We start from the raw sequence: 14,335 nt of genomic DNA on the forward strand, positions 1-14,335 counted from the left end.
AAGGAAATTTTATGTAAAGTTAATATAATATAGTATTTTTTCCTCTTTCAGTACCACCAAATATTTATGGTTCTGATGAACGTGCTCAACTCACAGTCATTGAAGGGAATCTCATTAGTTTATTGTGTGAATCAAGTGGTATTCCACCCCCAAATCTTGTTTGGAAGAAGAAAGGTCAGTTTTCATCCTCAACATTTATAAAATTAAATATAAATGTTAAATGAATCTATGTGTTGTTTGACAAACATGTCAGTTTATCAACCAATTTTCCTGGGGTTTGCAAAATAAAATTCTAGATAGCATGATTGCTTTGTATTAAAGCACGTGGTAACGTCTGGACTATCTATCTGAAAATCTTCAGTTTTGAAACTGTTCTTCAGAAAAGAATTAACTTTTCTGTATTAGTTGATTGCTTTATAACCTGAATCCACCATTCAAAGAATTTTTATCATCTTGAGAATAAGCTTTAAAAATATTTTCTATAACATTTTTGCTGTATTTGTGACAGTTTTGCAATGTACGTTAAGATTGAATTTTGTGGTTGACCAAATTATCAATTTGTTCATCAATAAATATTATTTTGTATCCATTAAGTATCAGACAGATCATCTATATTTTAGGTGATTTTCTTAAGACTTTATTTATTTATTTGAGAGACAGTGAGGGTGAGAAAGATCACAGAGGGAGAAGGAGAAGCAGACTTGCAACGATGAGGGGGAGCCTGAGGCAGGGCTCGATCCCAGGATCCTGGGATCATGACCTGAGCTGAAGGCAGACTCTTAACTGACATAGCCACTTAGGCACCCAGTATTTTTTGTTGATTTTTAAAATATTTGTTTTACTGTTTTAAGATTTTACTTAATTTTTCTAAGTACACTTTCAAATGCCATGTTGATTGAAAGAAAAATTTGCCGAAGACAATCTTGGTAAATACCTACTTTCCCTCCTGCCCCTCTTCTCCTTCCTTCTCCTCCTCCTTTTTGCATAGGATTATTTTACAGCATCTTCTGTCTTTTAGGTACGAAGTACCAACGTTTTCAGTGAATAGAAAAAAAAAATGGTGGGTGTCTTTTAGGTCTTTGAACTAAGATGTAAATAAATGTACTTATCAGAGTGTGTACACAAAATGCTATATATTTTTGCTTCATATTCTGGCATTTTGTTTTCTTTGCAGGCTTGCCAGTGCTGACTGATTCTGCAGGGCGAGTCAGAACTTTATCTGGAGGCAGACAGTTACAGATCTCAGTTGCGGAAAAATCTGATGCAGGACTATACACATGTGTGGCATCGAATGTTGCTGGAACAGCAAAGAAAGACTACGATCTGCAAGTCTACAGTAAATTATTGATTAGCCAGGCTTTCTTTTAATCTTTCTGTCTTTCCTTTTTGCTTTTTCTTTATATCTTTAAGATACCTTCAAGGCAATATGGCTATAATATACCTATCATAAGACTCACAAATTTAAACTGTGTTGACATAAAGAAGAGTTGCTTATTTCTGTCTGTTATTCATTTAACAACACAGCTGTGCACTGCATCAGCATGCAGATAGAAGACCCATCAATGTGGCTGTAATGTATTGTGGGCAGGAGAGTGGATGTGTGGAATGGGGAGAAATGGCATTGTATCATAGGGTATATTTGTAAAATGTAAAAATACCTCATTTTAAAGTATATTTAATTCATATAAGATTTTAAAGTGTTTTAAATGTTCACATTATCTCATTTAACCTTTACATGAACTATGATGTGAAACAAAATTATTGTCTCCATTTTGCATATGCAGTCATCGAAGGCCAGAGAGGTTCCCATGATTGACCAAGGTCACATGGCTTGATTGTAGTAGGACTGACACTCGCCACCAAGATGGGTAATGCTGGCCCATTTTTCTTCCCCCACGTACCTATGTATTCAAATTGGTCTAAATTTTTTTTTTCTTAGAATAAGTATCAGGTAAATTCAGCAGCAAATCTACAGAATAACTGGTGATCAGTGGGTTAACCACTTAGAGACTTATTCTCTCACAGAATGAGAAGCCTGAGGTTGGTGGTCACTGGAGTTGATCAGAACTGTACTCATATCAAGACAGGAGATCTAGGCTTCTCCTGCTCCTAGCTCTGTGGTCTCAAGATCATTGCAGCAACTGTAGTATCAAGTCCACATTGAAGGCAAAAATAAGGATAAGAAGTGGTATGTTTTTCTTTCATCAGGACAGCAAAAAAATTCCCAACCCATTCCCCTCATCCCCCACGCTTACCAAGCAGATCTTTATTTAGATTTTATGGGCCCAAATTGATTCATGTGGCCACCTCCTTTTTAGGGAAGATTGAGAAACAGTCTCAGCTTTTCAACTCCTGTCATGGAGGCTAGAGGGTAGAAAAAAGAAAGGAATTGATTGTGAGTGAGGTTATCATATCTATTTTAATGTTAATATTAGGAAGGCTTCTGTAAATTAGGGCTATGAAAGATAGGTTCAAGCATTCGTATAACTTGTTAAAAATAAGGAAAAGTAGCAAACACAAAACTTTTCTTGATGTGTTGATAGCTTTATTTCAAGCATGACCACATTTAGAAACATTAGAAAGGAATTCTGCTTCTCAGTATAGCAATGCCAGGTCAATTAGCCCTGGGCCTTTTCTTAGTACTTTATGTTTCAACATCAAAAATGACTTTAACTTTGACTGATACAAATTCCTATGCAAGACTTGAAGCAGATATTTTCTACTTTACTTTTTTTTTTTTCAGTTCGACCAACTATATCCAATAGTGGCAGCCACCCTACTGAAATCACTGTTACTCGAGGGAAGGGTATTTCCTTGGAGTGTGAGGTGCAGGGTATTCCTCAGCCGAAAGTGACCTGGATGAAAGATGGCCGCCCTTTGACGAAGGGAAGGGGAATGGAAATATTGGATGAAGGCCGCATCCTTCAGCTGAAGAACATTCATGTATCTGACACAGGCCGTTATGTGTGTGTTGCTGTGAATGTAGCAGGAATGACTGACAGAAAATATGACTTAAGTGTACATAGTAAGTATAAAGAAGCTCAATAAATCTGTTCTCTGGCTATTATAATCTGTAGCATCCTTGATGGGAAACACAAGCTGTCAGTATTGGATCTTTTATTTGTAGTCTATGATTTTCTGCATATGTACCTTTTCTCTGGACCGGTCTCATCACTTATCCTTCTGTGCTTGACCTTCCATTTTTTCCCTTGCTGAAACAAACAGACATTAGATGTTCTCTCAGAAAAGCACATAGTAAAGTAGGTTTAATTGTCTAATTGTCTTCTTCAAGTACTTTTGAGCCAATGCTATCCCAAGTAATAGCCCTTGATTCTATGTTTTCCAAATTTGCTCTCTTGGTTAGTATAAGCCTAGGTTCCTTAGAATTTACTGACTCAGTATCAGCTGCTCGTGAGTTGTACTGATGTCAGCTTTAATATTCCAATTAATGAGTCATAAATGTCAAAAGGAATAGACCAAGTGTACATGTACTCAAGGACAGTTATTCATATGCATATAATTTGAATTGCAATTTTAATTGTTTCTTTTTTTTTAGTGCAGTTTATTTAAACTATAAACAAAAACAAAAATAGTTTGCCCACACCCCCCATGGCTAACTGTCCTCTGTACCTATGAACTTGGTTGTATTTATTTATTTGTTTGTTTTTATTTATTTTTAGTTTTAGTTTTTTTAAAACTATTATCAGTATCTTTTTTATTATGTTAATTACCCAACATATAGTACATTATTAGTTTTTAATGTAGTGTTCAATAATTCATTAGTTGCATAAAACGCCCAGTGCTCCTCACAACACGTGCCCTCTTTGATACCCATTTTTAGATTCCACTTCTAAGAGATCATACAGTATTTATCTTTTTGTCTGACTTATTTCATTTAGCATAAAGCCCTTGAGATAATTCCACGTTGTTACAAATGGCTAGATTTCATTCTTTTTTTTTTTTTTTTTTTTTTTTTTTTTTTTTTTTTTTAATTTTTTATTTTTTATAAACATATATTTTTATCCCCAGGGGTACAGGTCTGTGAATCACCAGGTTTACACACTTCACAGCACTCACCAAATCACATACCCTCCCCAATGTCCATAATCCCACCCCCTTCTCCCAAACCCCCTCCCCCCGGCAACCCTCAGTTTGTTGTGAGATTAAGAGTCACTTATGGTTTGTCTCCCTCCCAATCCCATCTTGTTTCATTTATTCTTCTACCCACTTAAGCCTCCATGTTGCATCACCACTTCCTCATATCAGGGAGATCATATGATAGTTGTCTTTCTCTGCTTGACTTATTTCGCTAAGCATGATACGCTCTAGTTCCATCCATGTTGTTGCAAATGGCAAGATTTCATTTCTTTTGATGGCTGCATAGTATTCCATTGTGTATATATACCACATCTTCTTGATCCATTCATCTGTTGATGGACATCTAGGTTCTTTCCATAGTTTGGCTATTGTGGACATTGCTGCTATAAACATTCGGGTGCATGTGTCCCTTTGGATCACTACATTTGTATCTTTAGGGTAAATACCCAATAGTGCAATTGCTGGGTCATAGGGCAGTTCTATTTTCAACATTTTGAGGAACCTCCATGCTGTTTTCCAGAGTGGCTGCACCAGCTTGCATTCCCACCAACAGTGTAGGAGGGTTCCCCTTTCTCCGCATCCTCGCCAGCATCTGTCATTTCCTGACTTGTTGATTTTAGCCATTCTGACTGGTGTGAGGTGATATCTCATTGTGGTTTTGATTTGTATTTCCCTGATGCCGAGTGATATGGAGCACTTTTTCATGTGTCTGTTGGCCATCTGGATGTCTTCTTTGCAGAAATGTCTGTTCATGTCTTCTGCCCATTTCTTGATTGGATTATTTGTTCTTTGGGTGTTGAGTTTGCTAAGTTCTTTATAGATTCTGGACACTAGTCCTTTATCTGATATGTCGTTTGCAAATATCTTCTCCCATTCTGTCAGTTGTCTTTTGATTTTGTTAACTGTTTCCTTTGCTGTGCAAAAGCTTTTGATCTTGATGAAATCCCAATAGTTCATTTTTGCCCTTGCTTCCCTTGCCTTTTGCGTTGTTCCTAGGAAGATGTTGCTGCGGCAGAGGTCGAAGAGGTTGCTGCCCGTGTTCTCCTCAAGGATTTTGATGGATTCCTTTCGTACATTGAGGTCCTTCATCCATTTTGAGTCTATTTTTGTGTGTGGTGTAAGGAAATGGTCCAATTTCATTTTTCTGCATGTGGCTGTCCAATTTTCCCAGCACCATTTATTGAAAAGGCTGTCTTTTTTCCATTGGACATTCTTTCCTGCTTTGTCGAAGATTAGTTGACCATAGAGTTGAGGGTCTATTTCTGGGCTCTCTATTCTGTTCCATTGATCTATGTGTCTGTTTTTGTGCCAGTACCATGCTGTCTTGATGATGACAGCTTTGTAATAGAGCCTGAAGTCCGGAATTGTGATGCCACCAACGTTGGCTTTCTTTTTCAATATCCCTTTGGCTATTCGAGGTCTTTTCTGGTTCCATATAAATTTTAGAATTATTTGTTCCATTTCTTTGAAAAAGATGGATGGTACTTTGATAGGAATTGCATTAAATGTGTAGATTGCTTTAGGTAGCATAGACATTTTCACAATATTTATTCTTCCAATCCAGGAGCATGGAACATTTTTCCATTTCTTTGTGTCTTCCTCAATTTCTTTCATGAGTACTTTATAGTTTTCTGAGTATAGATTCTGTGTCTCTTTGGTTAGGTTTATTCCTAGGTATCTTATGGTTTTGGATGCAATTGTAAATGGGATTGACTCCTTAATATCTCTTTCTTCTGTCTTGCTGTTGGTGTAGAGAAATGCAACTGATTTCTGTGCATTGATTTTATATCCTGACACTTTACTGAATTCCTGTATAAGTTCTAGCAGTTTTGGAGTGCAGTCTTTTGGGTTTTCCACATATAGTATCATATCATCTGCGAAGAGTGATAATTTGACTTCTTCTTTGCCGATTTGGATGCCTTTAATTTCCTTTTGTTGTCTGATTGCTGAGGCTAGGACCTCTAGTACGATGTTGAATAGCAGTGGTGATAATGGACATCCCTGCCGTGTTCCTGACCTTAGCGGAAAAGCTTTCAGTTTTTTCTCCATTGAGAATGATATTTGCGGTGGGTTTTTCATAGATGGCTTTGATGATATTGAGGTATGTGCCCTCTATCCCTACACTTTGAAGAGTTTTGATCAGGAAGGGATGTTGTACTTTGTCAAATGCTTTTTCAGCATCTATTGAGAGTATCATATGGTTCTTGTTCTTACTTTTATTGATGTGTTGTATCACATTGACTGATTTGCGGATGTTGAACCAACCTTGCAGCCCTGGAATAAATCCCACTTGGTCGTGGTGAATAATCTTTTTAATGTACTGTTGAATCCTATTGGCTAGTATTTTGTTGAGTATTTTCGCATCTGTGTTCATCAAGGATATCGGTCTATAGCTCTCTTTTTTGGTGGGATCCTTGTCTGGTTTTGGGATCAAGGTGATGCTGGCCTCATAAAATGAGTTTTGGAAGTTTTCCTTCCATTTCTATTTTTTGGAACAGTTTCAGGAGAATAGGAATTAGTTCTTCTTTAAATGTTTGGTAGAATTCCCCCGGGAAGCCGTCTGGCCCTGGGCTTTTGTTTGTTTGGAGATTTTTAATGACTGTTTCAATCTCCTGACTGGTTATGGGTCTGTTCAGGCTTTCTATTTCTTCCTGGTTCAGTTTGTGGTAGTTTATATGTTTCTAGGAATGCATCCATTTCTTCCAGATTGTCAAATTTATTGCCGTAGAGTTGCTCATAGTATGTTCTTATAATAGTTTGTATTTCTTTGGTGTTAGTTGTGATCTCTCCTCTTTCATTCATGATTTTATTTATTTGGGTCCTTTCTCTTTTCTTTTTGATAAGTCGGGCCAGGGGTTTATCAATTTTATTAATTCTTTCAAAGAACCAGCTCCTAGTTTCGTTGATTTGTTCTATTGTTTTTTTGGTTTCTATTTCATTGATTTCTGCTCTGATCTTTATGATTTCTCTTCTCCTGCTGGGCTTAGGGTTTTTTCTTTCTTGTTCTTTCTCCAGCTCCTTTAGGTGTAGGGTTAGGTTGTGTACCTGAGACCTTTCTTGTTTCTTGAGAAAGGCTTGTACCGCTATATATTTTCCTCTCAGGACTGCCTTTGTTGTGTCCCACAGATTTTGAACCGTTGTGTTTTCATTATCATTTGTTTCCATGATTTTTTTCAATTCTTCTTTAATTTCCCGGTTTGACCCATTCATTCTTTAGAAGGATACTGTTTAGTCTCCATGTATTTGGGTTCTTTCCAAACTTCCTTTTGTGGTTGAGTTCTAGCTTTAGAGCATTGTGGTCTGAAAATATGCAGGGAATGATCCCAATCTTTTGATACCGGTTGAGTCCTGATTTAGGACCGAGGATGTGATCTATTCTGGAGAATGTTCCATGTGCACTAGAGAAGAATGTGTATTCTGTTGCTTTGGGATGAAATATTCTGAATATATCTGTGATGTCCATCTGGTCCAGTGTGTCATTTAAGGCCTTTATATCCTTGCTGATCTTTTGCTTGGATGACCTGTCCATTTCAGTGAGGGGAGTGTTAAAGTCCCCTACTATCATTGTATTATTGTTGATGTGTTTCTTTGATTTTGTTATTAATTGGTTTATATAGTTGGCTGCTCCCACATTGGGGGCATAGATATTTAAAATTGTTAAATCTTCTTGTTGGACAGACCCTTTGAGTATGATATAGTGTCCTTCCTCATCTCTTATTATAGTCTTTGGCTTAAAATCTAATTGATCTGATATAAGGATTGCCACTCCTGCTTTCTTCTGATGTCCATTAGCATGGTAAATTCTTTTCCACCCCCTCACTTTAAATCTGGAGGTGTCTTCGGGCTTAAAATGTGTTTCTTGGAGGCAACATATAGATGGGTTTTGTTTTTTTATCCATTCTGATACCCTGTGTCTTTTGACAGGGGCATTTAGCCCATTCACATTCAGGGCAACTATTGAGAGATATGAATTTAGTGCCATTGTATTGCCTGTAAGGTGACTGTTACTGTATATGGTCTCTGTTCCTTTCTGATCTACCACTTGTAGGCTCTCTCTTTGCTTAGAGGACCCCTTTCAAGATTTCCTGTAGAGCTGGTTTGGTATTTGCAGATTCTTTCAGTTGTTGTTTGTCCTGGAAGCTTTTAATCTCTCCTTCTATTTTCAATGATAGCCTAGCTGGATATAGTATTCTTGGCTGCATGTTTTTCTCGTTTAGTGCTCTGAAAATATCATGCCAGCTCTTTCTGGCCTGCCAGGTCTCTGTGGATAAGTCAGCTGCCAATCTAATATTTTTACCATTGTATGTTACAGACTTCTTTTCCCGGGCTGCTTTCAGGATTTTCTCTTTGTCATTGAGACTTGTAAATTTTACTATTAGGTGACGGGGTGTGGGCCTATTCTTATTGATTTTGAGGGGCATTCTCTGAACCTCCTGAATTTTGATGCTCGTTCCCTTTGCCATATTGGGGAAATTCTCCCCAATAATTCTCTCCAGTATACCTTCTGCTCCCCTCTCACTTTCTTCTTCTTCTGGAATCCCAATTATTCTAATGTTGTTTCGTCTTATGGTGTCACTTATCTCTCGAATTCTCCCCTCGTGGTCCAGTAGCTGTTTGTCCCTCTTTTGATCAGCTTCTTTATTCTCTGTCATTTGGTCTTCTATATCACTAATTCTTTCTTCTGCCTCATTTATCCTAGCAGTGAGAGCCTCCATTTTTGATTGCACCTCATTAATAGCTTTTTTTGATTTCACCTTGGTTAGATTTTTAGTTCTTTTATTTCTCCAGAAAGGGCTTTTATATCTCTCGAGAGGGTTTCTCTAATATCTTCCATGCCTTTTTCGAGCCCGGCTAGAACCTTGAGAATTGTCATTCTGAACTCTAGATCTGACATATTACTGATGTCTGTATTGATTAGGTCCCTAGCCTTCGGTACTGCCTCTTGTTCTTTTTTTTGTGTTGAATTTTTACGTCTTGTCATTTTGTCCAGATAAGAGTAAATGAAGGGGCAAGTAAAATACTAAAAGGGTGGCAACAACCCCAGGAAAATATGCTTTAACCAAATTAGAAGAGATCCAAAATCGTGAGTGGGGAGAAAGGGGATAAAAAGAGGTTCAAAAAGGAAGAGAGAAAAAAGAAAAAAAAAAAAAAAAGAAAAGAAAAGAAAAGAATTTTAAAAAAAGAAAACACCTAAGAAAAATGTAAAAAAAAAAAAAAATATATATATATATATATATTAGATAAACTAGTAAAAAATCGTTAAAAAAGAAAAAGGTAACAGTTAAAAAAAAAAAATTTTACCCGAAGGCGAGAAAAAAAAAAAAATGAAAAAGAAAAAATTAAATTAACTGCAAGACTAACAAAAATCACAGGAAAAAAGCCATGAGTTCCGTGCTTGGCTTTCTCCTCCTCTGGAATTCTGCTGCTCTCCTTGGTATTGAAACAGCACTCCTTGGTAGGTGAACTTGGTCTCGGCTGGATTTCTTGTTGATCTTCTGGGGGAGGGGCCTGTTGTAGTGATTCTCAAGTGTCTTTGCCCCAGGCGGAATTACACCGCCCTTACCCGGGGCCGGGGTGAGTAATCCGCTCGGGTTTGCTTTCAGGAGCTTTTGTTCCCTGAGCGCTTTCCGTAGAGTTCCAGAGGACGGGAATACAAATGGCGGCCTCCTGGTCTCCGGCCCGGAGGAGCCGAGAGCCCAGGGCCCCACTCCTCAGTGCGCCCTCAGAGAACCGCGCCCAGTTACTCCTGTCTGCCTGACCTCCGGCCGCGCTCCGAGCTCACCGAGCCTGCGACCGGTTCAAGGTAACACGGAGCTGCGAGATTACTGTCAGCTCTGTCTCTGTAGCCGGCCTTCCCGCTCCAATACCCGCAAGCTCTGCGACACTCAGACACCCCCGATCCTTCTGTGACCCTGCGGGACCTGAGGCCACGCTGACCCCGCGTGGGCTTCGCCCCGGTTTAGCCTCTGGAGCGATGTCCCTCAGCGGAACAGACTTTTAAAAGTCCTGATTTTGTGCGCGGTTGCTCCGCCGCTTGCCGGGAGCCGGCCCCTCCCCCCGGGGTCTATCTTCCCGTCGCTTTGGATTCACTTCTCCGCCGGTCCTACCTTTCAGAAAGTGGTTGATTTTCTGTTTCCAGAATTGCTGTTCTTCTTCTCTTCGATCTGCCGATGGATTTTCAGGTGTTTGCAATCTTTAGATAAGCTATCTAGCTGATCTCCGGCTAGCTGAAGCAGTCTCAGCCTGCTACTTCTCCGCCATCTTGACTCCTCCCCCTCTTTTTTTTTTTTTAATGGCTGAATAATAACCCAATGTATATATATCCTTTAATTCCTTTATCTAGTCATCCATCATTGGACATGGGTTGTTTCCATTGCTTGGCTGTTATAAATAATGCTTCAATAAACATAGGAGGGTGCATGTATCTTTTCAAGGCAGTGTTTTTATTTTCTTCATATAAATACCTAGAAGTAAAATTGTTGAATCATATGGTGATTCTAATTCTAATTTTTTGAGGAACCTCAAAAAACCTGTTTACCACAGTGGCTGCATGGATTTACACCAACAGGGCCCAGGATTCTCTTTTCTCTTCATCATCCCTTTGCTGTTTTTTGTCTTTTTGATAATTGCCATTCAAACAGGTGTGAGGTAATATCGCATTGTGCTTTTGATTTGCATTCCCTGTTGATTAATAATGTTAAGTACCTTTTCATGCACCTTCTAACCATCTGTATGTCTTTCTTGGAAAAATAATTATTCATATTTTTGCCCATATTTAATTGATTGCTTGTTTTGGGGTATTGAATTATATGGATTCTTAATATATTTTTTATATTAGCCCCGTAGCAGATATATGATTTGCAAGTATTTTCTCCTAATCAGTGGGTCGCCTTTTCATTTTGTTGATTGTTTCCTTTTCTGTGCAGAAGCTTTTTACTATGATGTAGCCCCGAGAGTTATTTTTGTTTTCGTCGCTTTTTGTTTTTGGTGTCACATTCGAAAAGTCATCTCTAAGACCTGTGTTAAAGGGCTTATGTTTTCTTCTAGGAGTTTTATGGTTTCATGTCTTATGTTCAAGCCTTTAATTCATTACTCTTTTATATGTATGGTGTAAGGTAATTGTCCAATTTCATTCTTTTGCCTTTGGCTTTTCAATTTTCCCAGCACCATTCATTGAAGAGACAGACTATCTTTCCCCCAGCAGATATGCCTGATTCCTTTGTTGTAAATGAATTGATCATATATGAGTGGGTTCATTTCTGGGCTCTCTATTCTATACCATTGATTTATATGTCTGTTTTTATGCCAATACCATGCTGTTTTAATTACTATAGCTTAAGAAAATAGTTTGAAATTATAGAGCATGATGCCTCCTGCTTTGTTCTTTCTCAAGATTGCTTTGATTATTTGGGTCTTTTGTGGTTTCATATAAGGTTTAGTATTGTTTATTTCTATTTTTGTGGAAGATGCCTTTGGAATCTTGATAGGGATTGCATTACAAACATATTACTTTGAGTAGTAGGACATTTTGTCAGTATTATTCCCCAATCCTTTTATCTGTGCCTTCTTCAGTTTCTTTCATTATTGTCTTATAGTCTTCAACATACAGGTCTTTCACTTCTATGGTTAATTTATTCCATGTGTTTTATTCTTTTTGATGCAATTGTAAGTGGGATTGTTTTCTTACTTTCACTTTCTGATATTTCATTATTATTATATAGAAATGCAATATACTTTGTGTATTAATTCTGTATCCTGCAACTTTAATGAACTCATATATTAGTTCTAACAGTTTTTGGATAAAATCTCTAGGAATTGCATTATTTTTAACTCATGGGGGCTTGAACTCACAACCTGAGGTCAAGACCTGAGCTGAAATCAAGAGTCAGATTGGTAACTGACTGAGCCATCCAGGTGCCCCTACAATTTTTAAATCTACAGAAATAATGATAAATTTCATAGACAATCTTATAACCTGAATCCATTTAGGATGTGCACAAAGTCCAGTATTAATATCCTGTAGTTTGAAGCAAATATGTGAGCCAAAGCTAACATAATCAGAATGTAAAAGAGAAGTTTCAATATTAAGCATATTTTTTTTTGTTTGATTGCTTATTTTTAGGATTGGAATTCTTGTTAGAAAATTTTGCCTATAAAAAGGTCATGTGTCCACATTAGAGATTTATCAGACGAGATTAGTGACTCATAGAAAATCATTCACCACCAATAGAATAACAATATGAAAGTCATTTACTGCTATGAGTGGGGAAGAAGCAACATTTTTATTTCCAGGAATGTTACACTAAAAATATGGCTACTTATAATAAGCTCATTGTTGTGATTGCTTATTTGCTTATGTTGACCAGGCAATGGAAGTTATCTTAACCATAGGCTGTTGAGGATTTGATGTTTGATATATATTAGCTAACTTCTTTTCCTTTCCTTATTTGTTCTATCATACAGCCCCTCCAAGCATCATAGGAAACCATGGGATACCTGACAATATCAGTGTCGTGGAAAAGAACTCAGTGTCTCTGACTTGCGAAGCTTCAGGAATTCCCCTGCCTTCCATTACCTGGCTTAAAGATGGATGGCCTGTCAGCCTTAGCAGTTCTGTGAGAATTCTCTCAGGTATTAGAAATTTTCATACCCTGGCAATCTGGTTAGCTTCATATGGCCACAGTTTCCCCTTAATTTCTCTGTATTTCATTTTTTTCTTTTTTTTTTAATTTTTTATTTTTTATAAACATATATTTTTATCCCCAGGGGTACAGGTCTGTGAATCACCAGGTTTACACACTTCACAGCACTCACCAAAGCACATACCCTCCCCAATGTCCATAATCCCACCCCCTTCTCCCAAACCCCCTCCCCCCAGCAACCCTCTCTTTTGTGAGATTAAGAGTCACTTATGGTTTGTCTCCCTCCCAATCCCATCTTGTTTCATTGATTCTTCTCCTACCCACTTAAGCCCCCATGTTGCATCACCACTTCCTCATATCAGGGAGATCATATGATAGTTGTCTTTCTCTGCTTGACTTATTTCACTAACCATGATACACTTTAGTTCCATCCATGTTGTCGCAAATGGCAAGATTTCATTTCTTTTGATGGCTGCATAGTATTCCATTGTGTATATATACCACATCTTCTTGATCCATTCATCTGTTGATGGACATCTAGGTTCTTTCCATAGTTTGGCTATTGTGGACATTGCTGCTATAAACATTCGGGTGCACGTGCCCCTTTGGATCACTACGTTTGTATCTTTAGGGTAAATACCCAATAGTGCAATTGCTGGGTCATAGGGCAGTTCTATTTTCAACATTTTGAGGAACCTCCATGCTGTTTTCCAGAGTGGCTGCACCAGCTTGCATTCCCACCAACAGTGTAGGAGGGTTCCCCTTTCTCCGCATCCTCACCAGCATCTGTCATTTCCTGACTTGTTGATTTTAGCCATTCTGACTGGTGTGAGGTGATATCTCATTGTGGTTTTGATTTGTATTTCCCTGATGCCGAGTGATATGGAGCACTTTTTCATGTGTCTGTTGGCCATCTGGATGTCTTCTTTGCAGAAATGTCTGTTCATGTCCTCTGCCCATTTTTTTCTTTTTGATCTAGTGACTTACTCTACTGCTGATCCTATTAAGAAAAAAATATTTAGAAGGACATCAGATGCTACATGAAAAGGAGTCAGAGGAATCTTCAGTTATCTGTAGATCCTATTAATCTTGGCACTTGCTTATTACTTAAATCATGGGGACGTCAGAGCATTCATGCTTCAATGAGTACCAACCCATCTGAAAAGTGAGGACAAAAAGAAGTGCTGAAATTGAAGCCAGAGTCTAGAACAAACCATATTGTATGACAAATCTCCATTAACCAAGTATTTCATCTGATTGAGATTTGTATTTCCAGGATAAGATAGTTTCCTGTGAGTTAGGACTTTATCATTATTCAGCTTATTTCTCATCTGATTATGTAAGAAGTCTATTAACTTATCCTTTATGGACCAGTGCAAGCATGAAAAGAGGGGTCTTGACGCCATGCCCCAGGCGTCTGCGCTTCGCCCCTTTAGTAATGATTTGGATACAGACCAAGAAAACAATCTTGCCAAGCTGTGGTTAAGAAAAGGCTTGAACACTTTGAAGAATACCCAATGTGTTGAGTGAAGACATCTGAATTCAGACACACCTCACCCTGGAACATTTGTGTTTAATCTAACAAAATGAAGGTT

General features: G+C 38.0%; 1 protein-coding gene across 3 annotated transcripts in view; it reads left to right on the forward strand.

Moving 5' to 3' along the window:
• The window catches only part of HMCN1 (hemicentin 1), a 485,682-nt gene that overhangs the window by 343,282 nt on the left and 128,065 nt on the right, over positions 1-14,335 (forward strand). For all 3 annotated transcript variants that reach the window (XM_004767964.3, XM_004767965.3, XM_013064227.2), the window contains exons 43-46: positions 52-174; positions 1,175-1,336; positions 2,744-3,025; positions 12,562-12,729. In XM_004767964.3, coding sequence (XP_004768021.1) covers positions 52-174; positions 1,175-1,336; positions 2,744-3,025; positions 12,562-12,729 — 735 coding nt within the window. The remainder of the gene's footprint in view (positions 1-51; positions 175-1,174; positions 1,337-2,743; positions 3,026-12,561; positions 12,730-14,335) is intronic.

Source organism: Mustela putorius, unplaced genomic scaffold (genome assembly GCF_011764305.1).
Source record: "Mustela putorius furo isolate JIRA1106 unplaced genomic scaffold, ASM1176430v1.1 tig00537335_pilon_pilon_pilon, whole genome shotgun sequence".
In the NCBI taxonomy this organism is placed as follows: domain Eukaryota; kingdom Metazoa; phylum Chordata; class Mammalia; order Carnivora; family Mustelidae; genus Mustela; species Mustela putorius.